At 42.0% G+C, this 16,723-nt stretch overlaps 1 protein-coding gene across 1 annotated transcript in view; it reads left to right on the top strand.

Moving 5' to 3' along the window:
• mfhas1 (multifunctional ROCO family signaling regulator 1) overlaps positions 1-12,202 on the top strand; it is a 35,911-nt gene extending 23,709 nt beyond the window's left edge. Inside the window, exons 2-3 of the mRNA XM_080742737.1 lie at positions 9,068-9,471; positions 10,893-12,202. Coding sequence (XP_080598863.1) covers positions 9,068-9,198 — 131 coding nt within the window. The 3' untranslated portion in view covers positions 9,199-9,471; positions 10,893-12,202. The remainder of the gene's footprint in view (positions 1-9,067; positions 9,472-10,892) is intronic.
• The last annotated feature ends 4,521 nt before the right edge of the window (positions 12,203-16,723 follow it).

Below are 16,723 nucleotides of genomic sequence, written 5' to 3'. Positions count from 1 at the left end.
TTATATGCTTGATTGGCGAATATATAGTGACAAAGCGCGAACCGGAAGTTTACAGAATGCACTGGAGTCTATGAGGGAAAAGTGACATTTCGAGTTACTTGAACCACGTGCCCGGCGCTGTTTCTGACCCCGCATTGGCAGAACTCTCTAATACAAGGCTCTGCATTGTGCCGAGCATGAGCGAATAGCCAGCGTTAAAACAGCCCCCTGGAGCGCGGAGCGTGATTTATCCGCTCATATGCACTGCTCGCATTTGGTTCTATTTGTTCACTCTCAGAGGTACAGGGGTGCTTGAAATTTTTTTTAAAGTTTGAGAACCACAGCATTATTATTATTTTAATCTCTGGGACCCTAGGATATCAGTTACAGTACCTCAAGGGTCCATGTGGACCCCGAAGTGGACCCCAGGTTGGTCCCCAGACCGGACGTCGTTTTTTTTTTTTTTTTTATCGAGGGGACGGGGGGACGACTCAGCAAACGACACATGGAATCAGATTTGAACCACATTCCTGGGTTGGTTTGGAAATGTGATTCAAATGTGATTTGTAAAGATGTGTCTCAGTCTGGACACCCTTGACACTTGAAACATGAATTATACTATCATGATATAATGGTATCATAATGTATCTGGCATGGCCAGACTAATATCACTGTATTATCTCCAAATCTCTGTTTGGAACCTGCCTGCTTGTTCATCATGTGGCATACTAGAGTCATGTCCATGGGGTGCACTTGTACATCAAGCCACCTCTAGAATCATTGTTTCCCAAGGCTACTTACATATTTATCACTCATGTCATCATGACTACAGTATGTCATTTTTACCACAGCAACCAAATGGACGACAACAGGCACGTGCACACACACATAGACATCAAAGGGGGCTTGAGCCCTTGCCCTTTTACCCGTCTGTAAAAAGTGCCCTCTCCAGCCCATGCATGCAGTTTTTACTAGGGTGAAAGAAACACAAACACCCTCTTTCCATGCCATACCTGAAGGCAGCATTCAAAAGAATGTCCTTGTCCAATCTCTCCTGAACTTGAATGCAGCATCTTATGTTGAAAGAATTGCCCTTTCTGTGTAGAAGTCAAGCATTGAAAATAGCCGACCTCTAAGCTCACAACGCGTCGCGCTGCGACGCGTTGTGAGCTTAGAGGTCTGCTACTTTCAATATTTTCACCAAAAGGCCCTTTTGCATGTCCCTGGACGACAACATCTGAATACTCAAATCCGACCTGTTCGCTTAACAACACGGACAGTTGGTGCTAAAGCTAGTTTTTTGAGAAACCGAATCACACTTGCTTTGCACTCTGAACAAAGTCAAACCCAAAGACATCAGTATTGTTAACCATTCTGGGAAGTGTAGGACAAGGAGCCGGTGTCTCCAGCCTCCCCATGCAGCAGTGGGGCAGTGCCAGCCTGCAGACAAGGCCCTGGCATACTGGCACACTGCTGCCCTCCCCATGCAGCAGTGGGGCTGTGCCAGCCTGCAGACAAGGCCCTGGCATACTGGCACACTGCTGCCCAACCGACCATGGCAGCCTTTTGTCCCCCTGGCCTGCTTCAGAGAAGGGCTCCTGTTGTACGTTCACGTGATTACTCTGTTCTGCCCATTTGCACATCTTCTGTGCTAATGCACACACGCTCACAAGTGAACGCAGGCACGCACGCACGCACACACACACACACACACACACACACACACACACACACACACACACACACACACACACACACACACACACACACACACACGTTTGGTAGAAACAATTATTCGCTGCATGCAAAGATATATCCGAATATTAGTGTCTACTGTCTACTGTATATGCAGGGGTTAAAGCCAAAAACTAGCGTTTTGATGACTTTGTCATTCATGCCACGGCCATCGCTATACCTCCCCCTTATTTAAATGTTTTTGCGGATCTGCACTGATTTCAGAAATAGCCCCAATGAATCCTCAAGACTGAAATCAGTCCCCAGGACTGAGAACTTTAACCCCTGCTATATGGGAACGATGGGGCCGGGAGGATGAAACCACTGGACCGATCACAGATACATTTCTTGTGCCAGTAGTAGGCCAACGAGGTACCGTCAAGGTACAAGGAGGAACTTTGGCGTTTTATTTTATTTTATTTAGTTTAATATTTGTATTAAATCCTTTAACTTTCATTTCATAATGGAATTGAATGGCTGAATCAGTGGTTTAGGTACACATCTATAAATATACCAGAGCTTGAAACCTGGGATCATTGTAAAACCGGTTCATTTCCAAAGATTCATTGTATAGAGTATGACTAGAGTCTAGTCTAGACGACAAGAAAAATGTCTCACTCAAAAGCACTTGAAACCAGAGCATTCCTTTTGTGGCAACAAGTTACTACAAGGATCACGTTATGTTGTGAATGTTGCCGTTGGGTGGGAACGCGCTTCAGGCATCAAACCCAGCTGACCAGTGTTGTAAAAGCCTCGTCCGACCTCTTATATTTGTCCCTAAAACCAGTGGTGTGTTCTACCGTGATACGCAATATACGTACGGTATATTGCGATTAAAAAATCGTCAGAGAAAGTGTATCTGATACTCACCTGACACACAGGAGGAGAGGCTTGGCAGCAAGAATGTGGACTTAAGTCTGAGGTGAAGATGTGTGTCTATGGTCTATTGTCCCTCGGACCTCACTGCCCTACACACAGAGGATCTTGCATTAGTAAGCCGCCCTTACATGGTCATAATGTACAGTAAACAACACTAATAGACAGTGCTTTTGGCACTTTTTGTGTGCCGCTGTAGTGTAGTTGTAGTGCTGATGTTGATATATTGATGCCTTGCTTATTGTAAGTCACTCTGGATTAAGAGGGTCTTCTAAATGCTTAAATTGTAAATTGTAGTGTGATCAAGTAGGGCGTTAATTTACATTTTACATTTACAAAAAGGAAAAAAAACAAAAAGTTAAGAGGTTTCTGCCCGACAACTACAACATGTAAGCGCTAATAGACAGAGCAGCATATGTACATGTAAACAGGAGGCTGAACATTACACTAATACAGGGGTGTTCAACGTTTTCAGGCCAAGGACCCCTTAGCTCTGAGAGAGATGAAGCAGGGACCCCCACTACATATTGTGTAAAATTGTGTTGCAGATTAAAAATGTAGGACATTATTACTTATACAGTTTAGACTTGACAGCACTATCATCTGTGTAGGTTGGATTAATGTGTATTTTCATATATGTTAACCACACTCAATACCTACCAGTCTGTTCCCTCTACACCAAACCGCTGTGCCAAAAACTAGCCGATCTACAAGCTGCGAGGCGTTGTGAGCTTGTAGATCTGCTTTTTTTTTTTTTTTGGGCTAATTTTCCACTAAGAATGGGGATGCTAGGGTTCAAGTGATCAAACATGATCACTCAAAGATTTGGCGGACCCCCTGTAGTAACCTACCTCATGTTGAGAGCAGCATAGAGGAGCACATTTACATGGTAGTAATGTATATGAACAGGAGGCTGAACATTACACTAATAGCCTGAGCTGCAAATAGGCCCAAACGCACACAGCTGTCCCTGTGCATCCACCATAGCAGCAGGCCAGCCTATGAATGACCCTAGTTTGACATGAACCTTAATCCCTATATGCTTCTTAGACCGGCGGTGTCCCCCAGGGGTCTATACCAGGCCCCCCACCTTTTTTCCCCTATCTACACCAGATCTCCTCAGCAAAAAATAGACGATCCGCCCTTGCTGGTATTTTTACAGAATGTTTGCCTACACAACCAGAGAAGCAACGCCAGGGGTTCATAGTGGTTAACCCATTTAGGCCTAGAATTATTGAATGCTTTAACCAGTGAAAAATAGCAGATATACAAGCTCACAGCGCGGCACCGAGTGCATAGAAACATTTTTTTTTTTTTCAAAAAATCTTAGAAGGATTCAAAAGACACTTATAGAATCGGGTCAAAATTCTAATTTTCACGATTTTTCAAAAATAGCAGATCTACAAGCTCGCTTTTTCAATAGTTAAAGCATAAAATAATGATACACAAAATGTGTACCCGTTCTAAATGGGTTAAATATCAGCTGGTGTAAAGGAATTATATTCCTGACATTGTGTCTTGATTTTAGTGAGTATGGTCACTTATTGTATGTCCTTGTATTTGTACAGTATATGTTTTATACAAATAATATTCATTAACATTATGACTGTTAGAATGGTGGGTGTAATGGTGGGTTTAAGACTTTAAGTAAGGTCACACACACACACACACACACGCACGCACGCACGCACGCACGCACGCACGCACACATACTGTACTGTAGACAAATAGCTAAATAATTCATCATGCTTCTTGTAAACCCTTCCCTCATTCCTACAAGTTGTGCTAACAGGTGGTCTACATAGAATAAAACATTGATGGACGGATGAATGCCTGCGACAGTGACACACGCACACACGCACGCACGCACGCACACACACATACTTGCTTCTGAAGGTTAGAGGATCACGTTTGTGGCCACAAGGTTCCCGGTTATATTTCCCGGACTGGCAGGAACAAATCTGGGTGGGGAAGTGAATGGACACCACTTGTTTTTTTTACAACAAGGGTTAATATTTTAGATTGTAATTAGAGAAAAGAAAGGATGAGTGTTGTAATGTTTTTATTTACTGCTTTCTATTGTTTTAGCGATTTTAGCTATTTTGATTTCAGTGGGTGGGGGCATGCGTACAAGTGGCTAAATATTTTTAGCCACTTTTTAGACACAATAAGCCATCAATTTCTTTATTTTTTTAATTTACAGTAACACTAGTAGCCCCCATAAGTCACATCTGCCCATGAAGATTGCGGTGAATCTTGGGAATGGGCTTATTGTGTCTAAAAATACATATTTAGCAACATTAATATAGCTAAAACAATAGAAAGCAGTAAATATTAATTTTTTTAACACAGCTCTTCTTTTTTTATAATTACAATCTAAAATATTAACCCTTTTGTCGTGGTTTAAGACGTGGTCTTAATGTATACCCAGGGGTTGACGCTAACGCTTGCCCGACTGCCCGGGGCAAGCAAATAAAATGGTCGGGCAGGTGAAGGTTGCTACCAGGTTGCCCGACCGGGCAAGCACACATTTTGAGTAATATAATGAGATTATCCGTCTTTAGAAACTTGAACAGGACAAGAGTGCTGCTCCGTCTCTCTATCTCTCTCTCCCCTCAGTCCATCCCTCCTCCCCAGTCCCCCCCCCACACACACACGCAAACACGTAGAGCCTACGTGCTCTGTGCCTCCGTCGAAAACAGCTAATCTACAAGATCACATTATGATGACGACACGATGCTCACACAGCTGCAACTAGGTATACATCAGTGGGTTTCATTCGCGCAAATGTGAATACGTTTGCAGGATTAATCCTCTCTCCAAAGAGTGTCTGTCGTGACGTGCCGTGGCCGCCTCTCTTTGCAGCGAGCCATGCAGAAAAGCTAGCCGCGAACCGCACACTGTAGTCGGCATCGGAGCGAACCAAGAGCCGCTCCGACGCGCAACGTTGTTTTCAGATCGTTCGCGTTGCCGCGACACAAGCATAAAGCATTCAAAGAGAATCCCAGTTTGTAAAAAGAAAACACCAGAGCAATAAACACTTTAAAATATCTCTGCTCCACTTTCATTCATCTACTACAACTACATTCGCTTCTCCCTTCCACTTCAGTCAAGTGAGTCAACCTGTGGGTCGAGACCCCCCCAGAGGTCCCCAAATGATTTTTGGGGGGTCCCTAGATGACAACGAAGTAATAATTTATGGACTTAAAACCTTTTTTAATAAATAAAGAAAAAAAAGACCATTGCTGCATCAAAAGTAGCCTAATCAAACTATACTATAAAAACAAACACTAGCCAAATTGTAAAATAATATAAGAAAGAGGCAAAGTTTGGAAAATAGATGATCTACAAGCTCACAACTCTCAAAAACATTTTATTGGGGACCCATAATTTTTTTATGGGACCTATTTGAATGACCACCTGTGGTTTCCCGTGACCCATTATATTGAAAATCTAGCAACATCACTGCAAGTCGAAGGTAACAAATACGTTAAAATGAACGGTAATTCAAATTTTTACGATTTTACAATTATGAGGGCAAGTGGCTATGACCTGAGGGCAAGTAGAACATGACCTGTACTTGCCCGACGGGCAAGTGCCTCTGAGACCTTAGTGTCAACCCCTGTATCATACCACCATACTATACCATAGTGGGGGTCCTTGAAGATTGAGTTTGAGAACCAGCGGTCTAGAGTGAGAGAACAACTAGAGGGAATAGAAGGCCAGCAGACAGGGCTCTCTGTCCCTGAATATTGAGATGCTTAATAACATCATGAATCATGAGACTTTCTGAAGTGTTCTGAAAATCTATGGTTTTAAGATACAGAGATGAAGCAGCTGTTTGTTTGCAGCAGACTGTAGCAGGGTTGAGATGAGGAGGCCCTCATGTTGCTCACATGTTGCTGGTGTGACGCTCTGCACAGTCAGCTGCTCTGCGACTAGGGATGGGACCATAAGCGATATTATCGTTTATCGTGATATAAAAAACACTCACAGTAATCGTATTGTGGAGATTTAATTTATTGCAATATCGTCCTCCGTCACTCGTCATGCACTGGGATCAATTCACCTTTTATTTGCCGAGCTGCATATCCGGTACCACTTAAACCCTCTATAATTGGTAAAAGGTATGTACTAAACTAATGTACATACTTTTTTTCTCTCTTTATCAAATGTCTTTGCCAAAATATAGCCAATCTACAAGCTCACGTTGTGTGCTTGTAGATCTGCTATTGTTTTGCAAATGTTCCGCCCCAGGTTAATGGATTTTGATTATCGCGATAATATTGTAAATCGCCATTTCTTTTGTCACAATAATAGTCGATTAAAGCTATGATGAAAACGAAATAAGAACTAAGCTATGACGACTAAAACTATACTGACAATTTCGTCAACAAATAAAAACTACACTGAAATGTTAGGGTGGGACTAGTGGAGAAGAGATCCAGTAAAAGACAAGTCATTTTATGTTTGGTTGCGCACTGAAAATAGCAGATCTGCAAGCTTGCGACGGTCAACACTGGCGGCATGGGTCTTATAGCACTGGTTCTCAACCTGTGGGTCAGGACCTCCAGGGGGGGTCCCAAGATGACAGTAAAGAAATAGGACTTTCAAGACCTTTTTAATATAAAGGTTCTGCATCGAAATTAATCAACAAGCTATACTTCTTCCAAGTGCTTGTCAGGTCCTCAGTTCAAATATGATTATTTTGGGGGAATGCGTTCTGAAAAGGTTGAGAACTACTGACTTATAGAACAGAGGGTATGCAGAAGGTACTCTATACGGATTACTTACTTACTTACTCTGTACTGGGGTTTAAAGTGGGAGAAATGAACCACTTAAGACCTGTATATGTCGTCATACGACAGATAATGGAAATAGCTGCTCTATGAGCTCACAATGGGACGCATGGCAAGCTTGAGTGGTCAAGAGTGATAGCAGAACAAGGACATGCTGCAAAGTAACTAGCTGAACAGATAAGCTACATACCTAGCCTCTGTCTAAACAGTCGACAAGGAAGTGCAGACATAAAATAATAAGTAACCTTGGATAATCAGTAAGCTAGGATAAGGAGCAGGCACATTGTATAATGTCTCTTTAAGAGTGCACCCACAAATCTGTCCCGACCAACTAAACATTTGCACTGGTCTCACCAGTGCACCTTAAATTTAGCAGGTGATGTGTCTATGTGTAGATTGTAGATCTACTATTTTTTGGTGAATGTTCCCCCCGGAATAAGGATGCTGGGGTTTTAAGTGGTTAAATGTCAAGTATTAGGTTATTTCCAATCTGTCGTAATGGGAATTCTATCTTAGGGGGAAAGATTTACATATTTATGCTCAGTTAATAAATATGACATAAATGTAAGGTTCTACAAAGTAACAGTGTAATTCAGGGGGTGCCTTGGATGAAAACATTATTTACAGGAGTGACCTGAGACAAAAAAGTTTGAGAAGAACTGCCCTACAGTATGAAACAGTTAGCAGCATCAGTTCAACCAACTAATACGTTAGTTTGGACCTCTGCTCTTTTTAACAAGGACGGGTTAACCTAGAACTTACATAACCTGTGAAGTTCTGTGATATCTTTTTTTGCTTATAACCAGAACCAGCCCAGACATGTCATTTCAATGACAGTATAACACTGCTACCCAGTGGCCAAATAGAGAATAGCTTTCTTAGAAAGCCTGATGAATGGCATGGTTTATGCCACCTGTAACAACATAAACAAGTAAGTTATTGAATGTTCATTGCCTTTGCTGTGTCACAGCACAGCCCCTCTAAACTATGGAACTGCATTCCCTCTGCTGTTAGGTATGTCCCCCTCTGTTGAGTCAGGCTCAAAACTCTTCTATATTCTCACAAGCCTTTGAATTTGCACTATCCTATTATGTTATGTTGCTTTGCTGCTTTTAAAGTTTTTCTACCGTTTCGTTTGACTACTATGACAGTGTGTAGTTTTAGTATCGACTGTTCTGTTGTTGCTGTTTATTTTGACCTAAAGCACTTTCGTACAATGCAAGTTGTTTTTAAAAGAGCTTCGATTTGATATCTAGAGTAGACAACATTATCATTAAAAATAAATGATTATATCATTTATAACTGACTTAAAATGGGAATGGCAATTGCTGAAAAAGGAGCTGTCTGCGTCCAAAAAATCACGACATCACGAGTTAAGCAAGTTGCCAGTTGTGTTCTTGTGTTATTTCTGGAATTTCCAAGTGTTTTTTTTCTGGGATTTTTGACATTTCCAAGTGTTATTTTGGGGATTTCTGAGTGTTCTTTCTGTGATTTCTGAGAGTGTACAAAATGTGTACACTCAGAGTAAAATCATAAGTGGAGGATTGCAATGAGATATCAAATGTGGGTCAGCGGTCTCAGACACGTCAAAGCTCCTTGAAACATAAAAAACGTATTGAGAATCACTTTCATTAACGCGCCGTCTCTCCGTCTCTCGCTTGTGTTTTCATCGCCGCCAGGTGAGCTGCTCAACCAGACGCGTCCCGAGGGACTGACGGAGATCATCTGTCCAAAGAACTGCACGGAGCGCGTGAGCGTGGCCCTCGTCTACCCCCCCACCCCCACCGTGGCCAGCCCCTGCTTCAAGTGACCTCTGTGAACTGATGGCCCTCCTGTCCTGGGGTCACCTGACCGGACCGTGTCCCTCTCTCTCTCTCTCCCAGAGTCCTCTCTGTCGACCCACCACCACCACGCTGACTGACTGACCCACACACATCTTTTAGGAACACGCCGCAGCTTTCTGGCCCTTCCTTTCCTTCTGAAGCCCGGCTGGACACGCACGCACACACACACACGACACGCACACACGCAGCAGGCTTCACACTGGATCACAACCTCGGCCCGGTGGATCAACTTAAGATAGGTAAGTAAGTGTACTGTATAGTATTCCTTATCTCTATCTGTAGTTCTCAGCAGAAGAGCACACAAACTACAGTATTTTGTGCACACATAACAGATGCAATCTCTACACCCTGAAAATATATAGTTTAACCACTTTCAACCTGTAGTGTGCTCATATTTGGCATGTCAATATATGTGATAGTAAAATATTAATACAATTTCAAGAGCAAAAACAACATTTCTATACAAGCTTGGGCATTTTAAGTTTATAAAAATTATTTTCTTCCGGGATTTTTTATTTTATTTTTTATGTCAAGATTTGTCAAAGCAGTCAATTATTTTCTTTCTCTCTTTTCCTTTAATGACAGCTTGCATCTACTGAATGATCAAATGTGAAGGAACATAGATGCTGTATTTCATGTCCTTAGAGCTACGAGTTGTGAGCTTGTAAATCTTTCTATTTACGCTATGAACACACCCGTGTGCCTTGAGGTTTTCACCTTAACTCCTAAACCAGTGGTTCTCAACCTGTAGGTCGGGACCCCCAGGAGGGTCCCCACATTATTTTGGGGGGGTCCCATTTCTTTTCTCACTCAACAGTAAACAAACCAACAAAGTTTTAAGTGTATGGAGGATATCTGCACATTTATTAACTCTCCTACTGCCAGATTATTTATTTATTTATTGGGTCTGGCGCCATCAAAAAGCGGCTTACCTTTGCGACGTTATAGTAGATAGACAGACAGACATTTATTTATTTATTTTTATTTTTTTTGGTTGTGCAATAGTGCACTTTGGTCTGCCAGGCAGCAGAGGGCGGCGTCATGCGAGAATGAATGTGAATTTGCCTGTTATGTGTTGAAGAAGAAGAAGACCAGTCACTGGCCACAGAGCCTCAGAGCCAGAGAAAATCAACAAGGAAGTGAATTGTTCTCCGTTGATGTTAACGCATAATGGATTTTTTACACCATCACCGCGGAAAATGTGTTTACAGTAGACGGCCGCGCGACGCCTCATCAGCTTACAGTCATCAGACGAACGAACCGAACGAGCGCCGTATTGGCATCGAGGTTCTGTAAAAAATGGGGCGAACGTGAACGTTCGAAGCGGCGGGAGAGTTAAGTGACAATTTAAGGACTTTTTAATACCTCTAAAATTACAAATTAAACATTGGCCAAATTGTCAAATATTAGAGGCAGAAATTGTGAAAATAGACGATGTGTGAGCATGTACATCTGCTATTTTCGCAATAGAACCATGTTATACAAAATGTAATGCCTCAACTCTCAGTGCTCGTCAGGGTGAGGGGGGGTCCCCAGTTAAAATACGATTATTTGGGGGTTCGCGGCCTGAAAAGGTTGAGAACCACTGTCCTAGACATTGTTTACGTGTTATGCTGTGAAAGCAGATCTTGATACATTTCCATCTCTCTCTCTGTTTCAGGGTGTGTGTTGGCTGCCTCGGCTGTTCGTCCTGACAGAACGCCAGGGCCCGGGAGGAGCTGGGTTCATCCATGTAGTCGTACTTGTACCATAGCAAGTAATCATGTGTCTTTTCAATCAATTTTTAACTCGTTTTGGGAGTGGAAGCTTCTCAGAGTTATGCCTTGAAAGTGGACTAGAGCAGTGCTTCTCAAACCTCTTAACGTCGAGCTCTAATTTGCCTGTGGACCCCCATATGAAGGGATTCTGTGCCAGGGACCCCCCATGCAAGTTTTGTTTTAAAAGATATTCAAAAAATAGCAGATCTACGAGCTCACGACTCGTGAGCTTGTAGAGTGGCTGTTTTTCAAATCGGCAATGTACAGTATATCGGCTTCAATTAAAAGTAGCTGAACATATTTTTTATGATACTGTATATATAAAGATGTGGACCCCCTGGAGCCCTCCCAAGGACCCCTGTGGGTCCCAGGATCACACTTTGAGAACCACTGGCCTTGACCATCTCAGTACTTGTATCATGTTGTAGTCAGGAAGTGTTTGCAGGAACAAACACTTAAACATTTTGTTCTTTGTCAAGAACCAGTCAGTATTTGCTGACTCCTCAAAGTTAGCAAACACTGTACACTGGCACAGGTTAGTATACAACCTAGTCTCGGGTGTCCAGACTGTTGCCTCCTCATACGGTTTAGACTAGCAATGGAAGCTCTGAAGTTGATCCGGGGATAATGCAGATCCTCCCCACATTTCGTCTTTCCAGACGCGCACATTTTATTTCCTGATATATTTCTGAAGAGAGGACTTCCACACTCCCAGTTCCTCTCAAGCGGGTGCGTAGGTGACAAGACAGTATAAGCAGATATCCTAATATATTTCAAAATAATAGAATTCTGTACAGCTTATTCTACTGCTTAGCAGAAATGGAAATTCAAAAAATAAAATGTAAATATATTTTAAAATATATTTCCATGAGCGGAAATGATGGAAGCAGATAGTTGTCTGGCTACGCGAGACTAGGATACAACACAAGGTATGACTGGTGCATCCTAAACATGTCTAATCAAACACCTGCAAGCAGAACACAACACACCTACAAGTGTTAACCTCATGAACCCTAGCGTCCATTTTATACGTATGTCTCATAACAAGATTTGGGGAAAATGGCAGATCCACAAGCTCACAATCGACCATTTCCGGCAACTTCATTTTTTGAAAGCAAAACACTGCAACTGCAGACCCCTGGGAGACCCCGGTCAATTGTTAAACCCTATATTATAGGGTTTGTGTGTTAATAATGATAAGATATGCATTATATCTACCCACAACAGTCAAGTTTCTCTCTGGTTCCTGTAGAGTGTCTGTGTTTTTTTTTCCACATTTACTTCAGTAGATGTAATATACTGTTCAAAGAATTTAAGGGAACAAAATGTTCCCTTAATTTATTTGAGCATAGTAGTACTGCTCAAATAATTAAGGAAACATTTTTGTTCTCTCAAATTCTTTGAACAGTGTATACATTGATCGTGTCGGGTATAAACCTCATATCCATATTATTTCAACTTGTTTTTTTCATAAATTAATTCCCTATTTGAATTCCCTTGTACGTCGTACAATCGTGTCACACAAAAGTTGACCTACGTTGTGAGCCTGTCGATCGGCTAACTCTGGTGGAATAGATTTATTGTAGAGGGGAAAAAGGTGTGAGCCAAGTATAGACCTCTGTGGGACCCCAGTCAATGAAGTATAATACTGTATGGCATGAGTGGGATACAGTAAATGCAACACAACAGCTGCATTTTAACATTATAAGTCATTACATTTATGAAACCAAATGTGAAAGAACACTGACTGATGTAATGCCTGTACTTTATATTGTGTGTCCCTTATCGCTACATGAATACAAGATCCCCCCCCCCCCCCCCCCCCCCCCCCCAATCACAGAGGGGTCGCCAAATCATTTACGGATATGATTGCTCTCCCCCCGCCTGCCAGCATTCACATTAGTAATGTTCAGGCATCAACCAATTTGTCCGTAGACGGACAAATGTCTGTGGCATGTTCTGTTTCACACACCATTATAATGTTCTTATGTTCTTATTTTCATCATAAGACACAATTACTGCATGTCAAGTCTCCAGGTTTTCTTCCATAGTATGACACTATGGCACATTAGGAGTCCACACACATTTTATTTGCAAGGGCCCCCGTAACTCTGAGAGAGTACACATTTTCACTCTCTCAGAGTTACAGACCTGTTATGGTCATTCGGGGCTATAGCTGGTGTTTCTGGTAATATTGTCCACTAATTGTGTACGTCTGTGGCAAAACAATAATTTCATAAAAATGTGGCGATGACCCCTGATAATGTTGTTCCGTACTCGTATTCACTGTAAGGTGCCTCAAGGGAGCGCTGTGGACTATGGGGCTCTGGGAGATGTCATTTGACAGAGTCACTTGTCAGAGTTTAGAGCGAATAATAAAGTTTGACTGTGTTCCTGACGTTTACTTGAGTTATAACAATAACAGAAACAATGCACAACCAAAGCAGTGCGCGCGGGCACTCTTTGAAACATCGCTCTGCTGCCAACGCAACGGCGTGATTTCAAACAGCGCAACGTAACATATTGTCGCATGGCGGTGACATCACTGACGCGTCCTTGGTATCTCATAAGCAGCTTCGAGCGTACTCCATCGAGTGTCGCATAACAGTGACATCACTCGCCAATACTACAGTAGGTGTCTTTATCCTAGAATTAGCCAATTTGGTGATGCATCCAATGAATCGCAATCAGCGGAGTGCATCGCCGCAACTTTGAAGGCCAACACCCTCACGTGACTTTGTATAAGCGACGTGATTGTAGCGACAACTAGTATTGTGGGATAGTCTCGTCCCGCCCCGGACCTCCGGCCCCTAGGGGGCGTGACAATAAAGGTTCACAGGGAAAAAGAGGTTGATCACATGAACCCCTCATCTCATTGTCATCTTACAGCTGTCACCTAAAGCAGTGGTTCTCAAACTTAGTTCATTTCCGGGACCCCCATTTGCATGATTATGCATTAGGGCCATGGACCCCCCATTTAATAACGATTTGCATCTCTGCGACACCCAGTCTACGCTGTAAACTATCAATCTTTTAACTGGTGACCTCCTGGAACCCCCTCAGGGACCCCTGGGGGTCCCCGGACGCCACTTTGAGAACCGGTAGCCCACAGGTCTTGTAAATACAGTATTTCTCTCCGTATCAACATTATGCTTCTACAACGCAAAAATCTAATGTGAACATACACACACACACAACCATTATTCTATGATATACAGTACTTAATCACTTTAGCAACCACTCTGATTAAAAACTCTCCATTGTACATACATTTAGATTGTCCAGGACTTTGGCATGCACTGGTCTAGAATGCATAAGGTAGGAAGGTTAGAGTTGTAATTACTACATACTTTGTCTATGGTCAGTGGACTAGAAAGAGTGTTCCTTTAAAAAAAAGAATAATATTAAACATCAGTTTTTCTTACAGAAATCCATATATCTTGGTCTTGTACTGAACCATGTTAAAGGGCCATCCACACCAAGCCATACAACACTATCCATCACTCCACTTGACTTAAAACAAATGTAAAAACAATATCTTTATAGTTATGGTCATACAGTAAGTGCTCGGTGTGGATGGCCTTTACTGAGTAATACCATATGTCATTTCAGCCTTATTAAGTGCTCAACATTATCTTGAGGTTGCCCAAAAGAGAGGGCTCCTTGGCTGCAGACCTCTACTGTCGTGACCTCCATTTTCTTACAGAACATATTCTGCAGAGTTAGACTGACTTTGCCCTCCTGCTCTGCTTTCAAACTGGAAATAATACACAAGATGAATGGTTAGGTTAACCATAAATAGTCATGTTTGGAAGCTAGTTTTGGTAACTGTCGATCAAAATGAAGATCTGGATCGGTGTAGTCTTGATTTAGCTACAGAATAATCACCCAAATTATGCTCAGTACATAGCTATAAATTGTTCCAATCTGGGAAAGGCCAATGTGTCTGGTTTGCTAATATTATTTTCTCTCTGGACGATATACTGTAATTTTGGGTCATAGTGTATATTTTATTCATCATGGCTGTATTGGATATTAAGACAGTATCAGTTCTTCTTGCTGGTCAATATGCTAGAAGAAAGGTGGGGGAAAACAACACAAAAACACTAAAAACACTCTCAAAAAAGAGCTCATTGTGTGTAAAGCCAACCTAAAATAAGCTGGAATGTGGCTTACTCATCCTAATGAAGTGTGTGCATACGGCTTGTGCACATACTGTACCACATCAGTCCTTTTGTTTCACCAAGAAGTTTATCAGACAAAACCGAAAGTAATGCAGATAGAACTTTTGTTTTACCTTATTTCCCGTATTAAAAGCTAAGCTAGAGGGCAAAAGTCATCACATCATTTCCAGTATGACAGTTTGGTCTGCAGCCAGACTGTATTAAAACATTTATAGCAAGGACAGATCTTCAGTGTACACAAAGAGAAGACTTCCAAAGGTCAGGTCTTAAATCTTCATCATGCTATCTGTGGTATTGTTTAGATCAGTGGTTGTTCAGAACCACTGGTTTAGACGGTGTCATTTATTTGAACGATCCTCTCTGACTGGCGTTGGAAGAAACATGCTGCAAACATCGCAAAGATATGTACAGAAACTGTTGTTATTGTTTTTTTCATTTGTATATAATATATTTATTTTTGTATGTTGACACAGGATGTCATTACTACAGCTATACTATTATGTACAGTGCAATGTTGTGCATGGCTCACTTGGCGAGTGAGAGTGCACAGGTTTTATATGTAGTTGGTAAGCAAAAAGAAAACTGTTGCAACATGAAACACTAGATACGAAATGAATCAATAAATTGTTTTATTAATTTCTGTATTGTCTGCGTTTTTCATACAGCAATATACTGTATACCAGTAAGATGCCTAAAGGGCTATCTGTCATGGCCATACCGGTATATGGCTTCTGTCGTCTGACATCACACAATTCCTTTTATGCCCATATATGGAGATCCCTTTTATGCCCATATACATCATCTGACATCACTGTGATGTCAAGGGAACTACAGTGTGAGGCATTACAGACAGACAGACAGAGATACAGTCAAGCTGTGACAGTTCACATACTTTGCCTATTTTAAACCCGGATATTTAAGATGTCAACATGAAGGTCTGTACACAGCTCTGTAAAGTAATTTAGGGACTCTGATCGCCGGGGGAAATGACATGCAGGAATCAGACACAATAGTCCGTATCACACATGATACGGACATGACGATTGATCATTGATTTGATTGATATGCTGCATGCAGGCACATGTCATGCAAACATAGCCATCAAAGGGGGATTGAGCCCCTGCCCTTTGTATTCGTCTGTAAAAAGTGCCCTCCCCAGACCATGGATGCAGTTTTTACTATGGTGAAAGTAAGTAAAGTAAGTCCAAACTCTCCTGAACTTTAATGCAACATCTTATGTTGACAGAATTGCCCTCTCTGTGTATACATTATGCTTATGATTATGGTTAGTTCATTGTGGTATAATGCACTGAAAATAGCAGACCAGAGGTTGTATTGAACTCTGCTGCCCGTATCATTACCAGAACCCCTGCCATAAATCACATCACCCCTGTTTTACACCAACTCCATTGGCTTCCAATCAAACAACGTACCTTCAAAGCCATCCATAACCTCGCCCCTCCATATCTGTCTGACCTCATCAATATCCACATCCCCTCCCGGTCTCTCAGGTCCGCCTCCTCCATCGAACTGACCCCCCCTGACAAACC

The sequence above is a fragment of the Nannobrachium achirus genome (genome assembly GCF_963921795.1).
Source record: "Nannobrachium achirus genome assembly, chromosome: 15".
Taxonomy (NCBI): Eukaryota; Metazoa; Chordata; class Actinopteri; order Myctophiformes; family Myctophidae; genus Nannobrachium; species Nannobrachium achirus.
Note: the sequence above shows the minus strand (reverse complement) of the source record. Positions and strands in the feature narration are given on the sequence as shown.